This window comes from Artemia sp. Qi Xiang Cuo, chromosome 3 (assembly GCF_049724085.1).
Source record: "Artemia sp. Qi Xiang Cuo chromosome 3, ASM4972408v1, whole genome shotgun sequence".
NCBI classification, from domain to species: domain Eukaryota; kingdom Metazoa; phylum Arthropoda; class Branchiopoda; order Anostraca; family Artemiidae; genus Artemia; species Artemia sp. Qi Xiang Cuo.
In genome coordinates this window covers 54,457,090-54,470,071 of record NC_142796.1, presented here as the reverse complement: position 1 = coordinate 54,470,071, position 12,982 = coordinate 54,457,090, and the positions used below count along the sequence as shown (strand labels likewise).

Below are 12,982 nucleotides of genomic sequence, written 5' to 3'. Positions count from 1 at the left end.
CTGAGTCACAAGTTCGAACCTTAAAACGTACAGGGATTAGGAGGCACCCTGTACGACGTGATTTGAGTATTCAGGAATTAAAAGCCTTAACACAAGAATGTTCAAGAGCGGGGGTTTGGGGGCGGCAGCCCCCCAACTTTAACTCCTGACACGATCAGCTAACAGTTAGTCAAGCAATAATAAGTAATAAACTGTACAAAAACGTGCAGAAATTATTTGAAAAAAACTACGTTTTCTAAAGAGTTAAAGAGGCTGAGTTACAAGGTCGAACCTTAAAATGTACAGGGATTAGGAGGCACAGTTGGGGGGCTACCACCCCCAAACCCCCGCTTTCGCAGCCTTTAAATATAAAAAAAAAATTTCTTTAAACTGAAAGTAAGGAGCGACATTAAAACTTAAAACGAACAGAAATTATTCCGTATATGAAAGAGGCTGTGCCCTCCTCAACGCCTCGCTCTTTATGCTAAAGTTTTTATTGTTTAAAAAAAGAGTTGTGAGAAAGTCAAACTTTAGCGTAAAGAGCGAGGCGTTGAGGAGGGCACAGCCTCTTTCATATACGGAATAATTTCTGTTCGTTTTAAGTTTTAATGTCGCTCCTTACTTTCAGTTTAAAGAAATTTTTTTTATATTTAAAGGCTGCGAAAGCGGGGGTTTGGGGGGTGGTAGCCCCCAACTGTGCCTCCTAATCCCTGTACGTTTTAAGGTTCGACCTTGTAACTCAGCCTCTTTAACTCTTTAGAAAACGTAGTTTTTTTCAAATAATCTTAATATAAGTGATTAAGAACGGATCAAAATTGACTATTACTGGTATCCAAAATTCAGTTTCGTTATATTGAACAATAGATTTTATCAATATCTAGGTAAAAAAAAACTAAGTACAACAAGGTTAAAACTAGTAGCCTTGAAAGACCTACAGTTTGGACGAACAACTGGTTTTGTATCAGAAATATAAGGAAAAATTGTTGCAAGGCAGAAAAGATCCATAATGGTGTCAACATCTAATACTGTGTAGTCAATTTAAATAATATTATCATCTAGTTTTATTTGAAGGGCAAGTTCACAATTTTTAACATAACAAGGATATATGCATAACAAGAAGCATGAAAATTAGTCCAAATTGGGCCACCACAATGTTCTTTTGTTTATTTATTTTTTACTCTTTGGGGTCACTTATTGACTTTAAAGTTTGAACCATTTCCCTAAGGACTAAATTGTTAACAGGAAATAGTTAACAAAGAAAAGAGAGGTTGTCTCCACTCAATTGTATATTATTTTAGTGCTTGCGAAGAAGAAGTAAAGGATACTTCTTTCTTAGGAGACTGCTTTTTTTTACGAAGCATATCTGCAATCGGTTTCAGACGCATTGTTAAGGTAAATTCGTTGAAATCAGTCAATGCCGATTTTATTAAGGTCAATTTTGATTCATTGAACATTAATCCTCTCCTGGAGGGCAGACTACTTTTCAATGAACAGTAGCGAAAGAAATACGTACGAAGGTGGCTGCACTCAATTTTAGATGATTTTGGGGATAAATTTAAATTCATTGAAAATGTTCAGTTTTATTTTTTGGTGGTAATTCAAATCATTTATGTTAAGTCAACAAGACACACTATCGTAGGCATGGTTGTAACAAGATATATTTTGGTAAATCAATTAGTTATAAAATAAAAAATACTATAATGTAAAATACGGTCGCCACAAGAAAAATTTGTCAACAAGATACGATAAAACGCAAATGTTATGAATTGTTAAAAGCAAGAACAAAACAATCAATGTCGTATTTTCCTGCCAAGTTAGATCAGAAGAGATTACTACCCTTAGCATTCCACTGCTGTTGCCGAGGAGGTTTGGGTCTTTAGGTGGTTTGAATCCAGTTAGGCTTTTCCCAAGAAATGAAAATGCCGTTGCTGACCGTTTTTTTTTTATTCATTGAAGAAAAACTTACCGAAAAAGAATTTTTTCAAAGGAAAGTAACGAGCCATATTAAACTTAAGACCAGCAGAAATTTATCCCATAATAATTGAAACTGAAAACTACCAGGAATTACTATTAAAGAATATATGAAACGCAAAAACGAACGGAAATTAAGTAAACAATCATAGCGAACAAACATACAACAGGCACCAATATAAATAAAAAAAATCTTAAAACAAGTAAAGCTTAAATTGAATATGCAAATCAAACTTACAACGAACAAAAGTAATTACAAACAAGAGTTTGGCTACTGCCCCCTTCCCTAACTAAAAGTTTAGAGCCTACTGCGTCATTTGCGTTGTATTGAAAATTATATGTGTCCTGAACAGTCAATGGAAAGAACTAATAAGACAAGACTGAGAGAAGTGACCGTATATGGGAAATATATAATTTAGATTTTATATTTGCACATTAGGGGGGGGGGGGTAAAGTATTTGGGCAGTGTGAAGTCAGAAAACAATTCTTACTTCATAATATGCAGAACAGTTTTAGCTAACACATTTTACATGCAGACCCACTGTACTTTACCCCTACCCCCCTAATGCGCAAATATATAGCCCAAATTTACCCCTACCCTCAATGCGCAAATATATAGCCCAAATTTATTTCTAAGGTATTATATTTTTATCACATTTAGATATATTTTATCAGGATTAACCTAATTTCACTTCTTGAGTGGTAGTGGGTATATCATGCATGTACCATATTAATTGCTGAAAGCTCAACAGTTAAAGATTTTATTTCTCTGTAATGTTTATTTTCAATATTGTGACTACGAAAGAAAATGCTTGCAATGAATTCGTTGTCGATAAAGCGCAAATTGCGCAGTAGGCCTTAGAGTTTTACAGTTAGGGAAGGGGACAGATGCCAAACTATTGTTTGTAGTGATTTTTGTTCGTTGGAGGTTTGATTTGCATATTCAATTTAAGGTTTACTCGTTTCAAGATTTATTCATTTAGTTATAATAGTACATGTTGTATTTTTGTTTGCTATGGCTTTTTATTTAACTTCTGTATGTTATTGGGTTTCATTTATTCTTTAATAGTAATTTCTGGTCATTTTGAGTTTGAATTATTGCAGGAATTTATTTCTGCTGGCCTTAAGTTGAATATGGCTCTTTACTTTTCTTTGAAATTTTCTTTTTCGGAAAGTTTTTTTTTATTAATTTCTGTTTGTTTTCGATGGCCAAACTTTCTAAGTTTTTCAACATTCTCGTTTCAGCATCATTTTTTTTTTTTTCAACATTACAGTTTCAAAGTTCAACATTTTTTGGAAGTAGTCACAAATAGAAGCAGTGGCAGTCACAGTAGGAAGTAGTCACGGTTCCCTCAGTCGTTCTTCAGATACTGCTGGTATCCCCTTTTCATACCAAGCAAGCACATTTGAGCAAACGTTTTGATTGTGTCCGGCATCCCTCTTAAAATTTCTTTAAGGTATCAGCTTAATATCCTAATCCTTCTTGGAGACTGAGGATCAAATATGCCCTCTTTCCCAATAAAAATCCTTATGTATTAATAAATGCAAATTACATAACTTCTAGACCTAGCCCGGTAGTTGGGGGAGATGTGTCAATCCCGGATGCATAGTTATTTGACCTATGAGCTATTTTGAACAAAATGGCTGTCTCGAAATGGAAAAGGGGAGTGGGGGGGGGGCTGGTTGCCCTTTGGTCACTTTTGATTCTTAGCAAGGGCACTACAACTTGGCACTGCCTCATGAGGAGGCAACATAAAGAACCGATCATTGCTCCTTGCAGGACACGGCAGAAAACCGACAAAGAAGAAAAAAAATTTATATTTTGCAATTTGTCTGTTTGTTATAAAACTTTACAGTGTTAATAAGATATTCAGGAATATTTTTCTCTGTTATCCTTCTAGTAAAATCTTGTGATCAACAAGATCGAAGACTTTCAAATCTAATGCAATTAAATTTCTCCATTTATGGGCTCCTCTAGATGTATCGAAATGAAATCAAGTAAACGAATTTGATAGTAAATAGGCTGAAAAATCGGCTGAAGATCGATACAACAGTGGTCGGCCTCACACTAAAGAAACCATTTGTTTTTTATTTCGTCGGAATAGGAATGATGAACCCGATTACTCGCATTTTGGTGAAATATATATTTTTAGTGATATTGTTGTAAAAATGAAAAATAAACAATTTAATTTTTTAAGGTCATTTAATTCAAATGTGGTTCGACACTTGTTGACTGCTTTCCATTGAATAGTTTTAAATAATAAGCTTTTGAAAGGGTGTTTTCTGTCAGTTTTAGACCTTTTCAGGACAGAATTTTTAAAGTGGGTGGTTAAGAAATAGCGTCATCTCACTTACTACAAAATTGACAGTATTCTGAATGCTGAAACTGAGACTGATTATTATTCTTTTTTCGTAAAATAATTCCATCCAGCTTGAAACTATGGCAGTATTTGGTGAGCAGAGAATAGCAGGGCTCAAGGCAGTAACTAAAAGAGAAATATGCTGAGCAATATGAAACCTATTCGACTGTCAATAATCATATATACATGTGATTAGAATTAGACGAGTAATCATAGGCCGTGCAATGGCGCTGTCTAAGAAAAGAATGATTTGGATAAGGGCAGCGATTTTCTCTTCATTCCTAAGCTAATGCAAAGTTCAGACGCCTAGAATTTTGTTGTTATTTTCAACTTGAAAATCTTAAAGGACATCCTTTAAAGTTCCTCTATGAAGTCAAAGGTTCCTAAAGCCGTTAAGGTGTCTTAACATTTTTTACATAAACTGTGAAAGAAGGCACCAGGAACAAATTTTAATTGGAAAATCAAGAATCCTTTAAGGATTTCTTCAATTTCCTATGCTGTTGAACCTACCATAAAAGTCAAATTTTTCAGAAAATTTTGACTTGCCCAGTGTTCAGGTTCTGGACTCAGATTTGGACGCAGTCAAAAGCTCTTTTAATCTTTGCTGGACAGAAGTTCAACAGTATTGAACTTGTGTCCTTTCAGAGACAATTTGTTACTTGTCACCAAAAAATTAGTTTTTGCTTGAAGATGCACCTAGCTCACGATAAAACGCCCTATTTCATAAGTTAATTTAGTCAGGTTTTGTTTGAAAAGGTTGCAGCAAGGCACAAAATCTACGCAATTTTTTGAAGAATACTACTGCCACCTTCCTTCTCATAAGCAAAAAGGTAGTACATTTTGGCATACTATTAACTCGATGAACCAAAATGGCAGAATTAGTTTCGGAACGGTACTGTAGTATTTCTACTGCCTCGAGTTACTTACTCCAATTTTAGTATTTTATCATGAAAAGGATACATTTTCGTGAAGATGATAACTGGATGAAAATCTTGCATCAACATACACCGTGTTTTCGTACTGAGTTTGTTTAATGAAAGTATGGGCCCATTTTTGCAAGGGTCGGAATGAACTTGTATTTATCTCCCATCCTCATAAAACCAATAGTTCGTTCAATAAAAAGGTTAATTTATTCATCGAGTTCCTTATCTCAGGGCAGTGTTGAACTAGAGCCCTTCGTCATGTTCAACAAGAGGTAATTGCAATTCTTAAATTGTGATCAGAAGCACTTGTTGAATCCTATTGCTGTTAATTATTTGCCTTTTGTGCTTCAAAGCTCACATAAGCTGCAATTAGTTCTTTTAAAGGTAAAAAATTTTTGTATACTTATCTGTTAGTATAAAATACCAATATTTTTGGTCAGTTTGAGAGGTTCTATGAGTGCAAGATTTTCTGTACGAAATTTGTTTTGATGTTCAAATCGGGTTATATAGAATTCAATGTCTACGCTTATTTAATAAGTTACAGCAATAAATTGCAATTAGATTTGTCTATCCTGGGACTAGTCTCTATTTATTTTTCCATTTTTGAAAATACACATGCTATTACATGTCTATTGTCTATAGTGTTGCCTTTTCACGGAGTGATTTAAAAAAAAGAGAAATTCGTTTAAGACTTTGAGTTAAATACTTTCTAATGATGAAATTGATCTTTACGGAAAAATAATTTAAAGATAAACCTTCTCTTTAGTAGAAATCCCAGTCTTTTAACAATAAAGCATGGTTCACTTTCTCTTTCTTGAACGTCACTACCAATCCCAACTAGAACTTGCAGAAAGGACTGTGGCAACTGGCAAGTTTGACCTGTACTGTACATTCAAACGACATTCTTGAGCTGCCATCTAATATATGAAAGACTAAACTTTCAAACTCTTGGACACAGGGTCTAGCACAAAAGACTGCAATATTACCATCATATATTGTCCTTCAGGAACAGATTCCCGATGCCTAGCCAAACATTTATCTTGACTCTAGTTAGACAGTAAGTATTCAAAAGGCGGTACTTGTACCCCATACAGCTCAAGAAGTGAAGATAGGTCAACCCTAATAAAATATAGCCTAGGCCTACCTAAGCATGATAAAAATATAACACTATAGAAACAAATTCAGGCTACATTTGAGGATGTAAGGGAGTGCAGGTAAAGTACAACAGGGCTTCATGCAAAATGGGTTAGCTACAATTATTCTGATAGGCTATTATTACCTTAATTAATTACCTTAATTCGCACTTCGGAGCAAATTAAGGTCCATACTGGATCTGTTGTGCTCCAGGTCAAATGATGGCAAAAATTCGTCACTGTGTTAGGGCCCAGTCACACGCCATAGGAGAGGTCTGCTGGAGAGATGCAATTTAAGCCCACTTGGTAGCGGTGGCCACAAGGTAGGTATGGCCTGTAAAGACTATTCTCAGTGGTATTGAGTAGCTTATTGTTTTCCAACTTTGCACTGTCCAAACAGCCTATTGTGCCCCTACTGGTAAATATCTACCAAATCATATTATTGACTTATGCATAAAGTGAATATACCACTTGATGCCTTTTTTTATGCTGATTACAAATATAGGCTAATAATCATTTCTATCAGAAATAAATTTCAGCCCCCCCCCCCCCGATAGGCTAGCCTATATGCCAATTCAGGGTATATATTTTTATATTAGGGGGGGGGGTGAGGGCAAATTTTGTTTCTGATGTAAATGGGAGGTAAGTTTAAACTTTACCCCTACCCCTCCCCCCTAATGTAGAAATATATACCCTGAATTGACATATATTGGGGGGGGGGGGGTCTAAAATTCATTTCTGATAAAAATGATTATTATATTTGTAATCAGCATAAAAAAAGGCATTGAGTAGCATATTCACTTTATGTGTAAGTCAATAACATGATTTGGTAGATATTTACCCCCCTACCAGTGTTTTCACTAGCCAAAATGTTTTTTTTTTGGGGGGGGAGGGAGGGGCAAGGGGTTTTATCAACTGGCTGGTCATTTTTAACAACTGTTTTTTGTCAATAATTAGCATAATGTTGATTTAAAAAGCAATATGTAGGCTATAATTACTGCACAAGTTGGTGAAACTGCTGCATTTACCAACCAAGATTTAGATTTTGGTACATATCATGTCACTATTTTAATGCTGTTTATATAGCCTACTCAAAGGGAAAATTGTGGCATCATCTATAAAATCACAGCAGGAGTGAGTAAAACTGCTGCTTTTATTGACCAAGTTTAAAGTTTCTGTAGATGATATGTCAGTATTTTTGTGACCTTTATTGAACTCAACAAAGAATTTTAACAGCATTGGAAAAATCATGGTGCAAAGCACCAAAATTTTACCAAATTATTTTTTTACCAAGTTACTAAAAACATTGGGGGGGGGGGTCCCTTCCCTCTCCCCATATGTTACAGCCCTGACCCCTACCCCCTAATATGTAAATATAGCCCAAGTTGTATATTCCTCATCTATTCTGTCACTTCTATTTGTCTTTTCTCATGCTAAGTTGAAAGAAACTTGCAAAAGAAATTGGTTCACAGTGTGTCAGTTCAGGAACTTTAAAGGATGTCCTTTAAGATTTTCAAGTTGAAAATAACAACAAAATTCTAGGTGTCTGAAATTTGCATTAGCTTAGGAATTAAGAGAAAATTGCTGCCCTTATCCAAATCATTCTTTTCTTAGGCAGTGCCATTGTGCAGCCTATGATTACTTGTCTAATTCTAATCACATGTACATATGATTATTGACAGTCAAATAGGTTTCATATTGCTCAGCATATTTCTCTTTTAGTTACTGCCTTGAGCCCTGCTATTCTCTGCTCACCAAATACTGCCATAGCTTCAAGCTGGATAGAATTATTTCATGAAAAAAGAATAATAATCAGTCAGTCTAAAGCATTCAGAATACTGTCAATTTTTTAGTAAGAGAGATGACACTATTTCTTAACCACCCCCTTTAAAAATTCTGTCCTGAAAAGGTCTAAAACTAACAGAAAAAACCCCTTCAAAAGCTTATTATTTAAAACTATTCAATGGAAAGTAGTCCACAAGTGTAGAAGCACATTTGAATTAAATAACCTTAAAAAAAATGAAATTTTCTGTTTTTCCATTTTTACAATAATATCACTAAAACTATATGTTTCCCCAAAATGCAAGTAATCAGGTTCATCATCCCTATTCCAATGAAATAAATGGTTTCTTTAGTGTGAGGCCAACCAGTGTTGTATTTATATTCAGCCAATTTTTCAGCCTATTTACTATCAAATTCATTTACTTGATTTCATTTTGATACATCTAGAGGAGCCCATAAATAGAGAAATTTAATTGCATTAGATTTGAAAGAGTCTTGGATCTTGTTGATCACAAGATTTTACTAGAAGGAGAACAGAGAAAAATATTCATGAATATCTTATTAACACTGTAAAGTTTTATAACAAACAGACAAATTGCAAAATATATTTTTTTTTTCTTCTTTGTTGGTTTTCTGCCATGTCCTGCAAGGAGCAATGATTGGTTCCTTATGTTGCCTCCTCATGAGGCAGTGCCAAGTTGTAGTGCCCTTGTTAAGAATCAAAAGTGACCAAAGGGCAACCAGCCCCCCCCACTCCCTTTTTCCTTTTCAAGATTGCCATTTTGTTCAAAATAGCTCATAGGTCAAATAACTATGCCTATGGGATTGACACATCTCCCCCAACTACCAGCTAGGTCTAGAAGTTATGTAATTTGTATATTTTAATACATAAGGATTTTTATTGGGAAAGAGGGCATATTTGATCCTCAGTCTCCAAGAAGGATTAGGATATTAAGGATTAGGATAATATATTAAGGATTAGGATAATGGAGGGGGGGGGTCTAGGACCCCCCCCCTCCATTGCCCAAAGGTTGAATTCTACTTGTAAAGAAGCTACAAAAATGCAAATAAACAAATTCTGATGCATTTTGTAAAGTTTTTTTGTACCCCCTCTTCCTCCCTTAAAAATCATACCCCCCCCCCCCAAAAAAAAATATAATCCTAGATATGGCCCTATAAAAATTAAGATGTTCAAAATACATAATGTTTTAATGAAATACAGTTTAGAATTTTTAAAGTAAAAGAAAGCACCATTTTTTTTTTTTTACAGATTGATCAGTCTTGAGACATCATTTTTCTTTGTTGCATTATTGTTGATATTTAAAAAATAAAAATCAAGTTAATTTCTAAATTAATTACTAAATAAAACTATTATAATTGAAAACTAAAATTCCAATAACAATCAAGATCATGCTAAAAGAAAATATACAAAATTAAAAAAAATCAGTTTTATGTCTAATTTCTTTTTTTTTTTGGTCTATTTCATTTAAATATATAGAGCAGTGATGCCTAAGTTACATTTTGAAATAGTTTTAATTTCAAAAAAACCTTTTATTCTTTGATGTAGTTTTGCAATGACAAATCTATTTGGCTCTTTTATGAATTTTAAAAGAGTATGTTTGGAATAAAGAAACTATTAATGGAATTTTAGTGTATATCATCCTGTTGGAACTAGATCGATATTATATTCATGTTAATTTTGAGAGCTTTCATTAATCTATTTATTTCTCAATGGTAAAATGACTAAAGAGAAATTACTGAAAATATATATTGCTTTTAGTAAACCATGAATGACACACAATAAAAGGAGTGCAAGGGGGATGATTTCCCAGTTCATATATATAGCAATTTCTGTTTGTTTTGAGTTTAAGTTGAATATCAATTTTATTTCTGGTACATCATAAGTTCATTGTTGATTTCGTTTTTTATTAAGTCTAGTAAATGTTTCTTTTAACTTAAGATCTTCTTTTTTTTTTAACTATAATTCGGATACAAGGGGAGCAACTTCCCAGTTCATGTATCTAGTAATTTCTTTTCATTTAAGTTTTAGTTGAATATCAGTTTTTTTTTGGTATATTATAAGATCATTATTTTTTATTAAGTCTATTATTTGTTTCTTTTAACTTTTTGTTCATTGTTTGTTATTATTCCTGGTAATTTTTTTTTCTGCTCTCCTCAAGTCAAAACTTTGCTCTTTACTTTTGTTGAAAAAAACTTGTTTTTCATTTTTAATTAGTTTTTGTAAGAATGAACAGTAAAAAGGAAAGGAGAAGAACTAAAAAAAGTAGTTTACAAATTTGTACAAAGACCCTAATTGAATGAGTAATTAACATTGACCTTTCACTAAGGGTCCAAATTAAAAATAAAATCTGAATCTATACAAAAAGGAAGTTTCTGAATGTATACTTTTTTTAGTTGCCTTGTTAGCAAAGAGTAAGTGAACAGAATCTTTTAATATTTTTTTAAGTTTATATTTTAAGGTGCTTTCACCCCAAGCAGTATTTAAACATTTCTTTTGTCATTGTATTGTCACAGTTGTCAAATAGACTACAGAATAAATTTAAGTTGTGCTATTTGTCTTTTAATGTCACCATAAGCAAATTGCTGGCTGTTTAAACATTACAAATTTAATCCTTGTTTAAAAATAAAAACAATTTAAAATTACAGTTTGCAGCTTCTTGCATAAATCTTATAAAATAATCAAGATTGCATCATTAAGATCAAGAAGAACCAACAGATTATTAGGTATATTTCTATTTCAACATAATATACTAGATGACATGGTTAATTAGAATGAAATAAAATGAGACTTTCCCTAGTTTTCATTTTGACAATCTGCATGCACATGCTGTCTTTTGATTTAATTCAAATTTCCCCTCTATATTCTCTCAAATTTTCATCTTCATTCTTTAGTCCTAATAGTGCTAGTATCATAATAGTAGAAGTAGTAGTATGTACATGTTGTCTTTTGGCCATTTGAACATCCCTCATTATGCCTTTGAAGTTTCAGCTTGATATGTTTAGCCATTCCAAAGATATTGTTGATCACCCTTTTGACAATCTGTGTGCACATAGTGTGTTTTGATTTAGTTCAACTTGTCTTCTCAACATTTTCTCAAATTTTTTCTTCTATACCCCAAGCCTTGGTAGTAATTGCTACAGGAGCAGTAACTGTGGTTGTAGTAGTGGTAGTAGTGTTAGTAGTAGTAGCAGTAGTATAGTGTAAATACAAGGCATGTTTTTTTTTTAAAGTAAGTACCGTTTTGCAATTCCGCCACTGCAGCGCTACGGTCGGCGTTTTGCAAATGCGTGCTGGTTAACTACATCTCTTGTCTACGCACTGACGCCATTACAGCCTGATTCTTAATTGTATAGATTGTTTACTGAGTGTTTAAGATACCTCCAACAATTGTGAGTCCTGCCAATTGTGAAGTACAGGCTGTTATACGATTTCTTAGTGCTAAAGGCGTAAAACCAATCAATATTCATCGTGAGATCTGTGAAGTTTACGGACAAAACATTATGAGTGATGGAATGGTAAGGAAATGGGTGAGAGCATTTAAAGATGGCTGCACAAATGTGCGTGATGAAGAAAGGAGTTGGTGTACTTTGGTCTTTAATGAAGATTTGGTGCAGAAAGTTGAAGAAAAGGTGAGAGAAAACAGATGCTTTACAATTTCATGAATGTGCGACTGGTTTCCTGAATATTCTTGTAGTGTTTTGTATTGCATTTTGACTGAGAACTTAAATTACCAGAAATTGTGTTCACATTGGGTTCCAAAAATGTTGACGGATTTGCACAAAACTCCACTTTTAGGCAGTGCATTGACTTTCCTTGAGCAGTACCACAATGAAGGTGAAGATTTTTTAGACCAAATTGTTACTGCTGACGAAACACGGGTGGCCTATGTCACACCAGAATCAAAACAACATTCCATGGAATGGCGACATTCATCATCACCCAAAAAAGTGAAGTTTAAGCAAACAATTTTTGCCCGGAAAATCATGTGCACAGTTTTTTGGGACAAAAAAGGAGTATTGCTAGTGGAGTTTCTGCCTCGTAATGAGACAATCAATGCAGCGTCTCATTTTGAGACATTGAACAATTTGCATTATGCAATCCAGAACAAAAAGACATGACAAGTTGAGTAAGGGTATCATTTTGCTGCATGACAATGCTGTCCACATGTGGCTAATCGGACCAAAGATCTCATTAAATCTTTTAAATGGGAAACTCTAGATGAACCTCCATACAGCCCTGATCTGGCGCCCAGCATCTACCATTTGTTCCTGCACTTGAAGAAACACCTAGGTGGTCAGTGTCTTCAAGAAAATAATAAAGTCAAAACAGTTGTGACACCGTGGTTAACAAGTCAGGTTGTAGAATTTTATGAGGAGAGTATTCAAAAATTGGTGCCATGTTATGACAAGTGCCTCAATATTCACGGAAATTATGTAGAAAAGTAGATTAATGTACAGGCTTTCAAGTAAAAATAAAATTACTGCAATATCTTTGCATGTCTTTTTTTAATTCCAAAATGGTACTTACTTAAAAAACATGCCTTGTATTGTCTTTTTGGTCAATTGATCATCCCCCTTACCATTTCCTGAAAGTTCTAAACTAATACACTCGGTGATTCCGGAATTACACTATTTTGGCAACCCATATTATGTCTAATATTTATTTTAAAACCCCTCTTAAGAAAAAACAAAAGACAGAGTATAAAAACAAAGAACAAAAAAAAATAACACAAACAAATACAGAACACATCAAACACTTCCATAAATCACTGTGATACTATCAGAGACTAAGGGTGGTTCAGCTTTGAAAAAA

The 12,982-nt window shown here is 33.8% G+C and overlaps 1 protein-coding gene across 1 annotated transcript in view; it reads left to right on the top strand.

Annotated features, from left to right (window-relative positions):
* The first annotated feature begins 6,175 nt into the window (after positions 1 to 6,175).
* The window catches only part of LOC148954288 (fructose-2,6-bisphosphatase TIGAR-like), a 32,212-nt gene continuing 25,405 nt past the window's right edge, over positions 6,176 to 12,982 (top strand). The window contains exon 1 of the mRNA XM_089087007.1: positions 6,176 to 6,290. Within this exon, the coding sequence (XP_088943133.1) occupies positions 6,253 to 6,290 (38 nt within the window). The 5' untranslated portion in view covers positions 6,176 to 6,252. The remainder of the gene's footprint in view (positions 6,291 to 12,982) is intronic.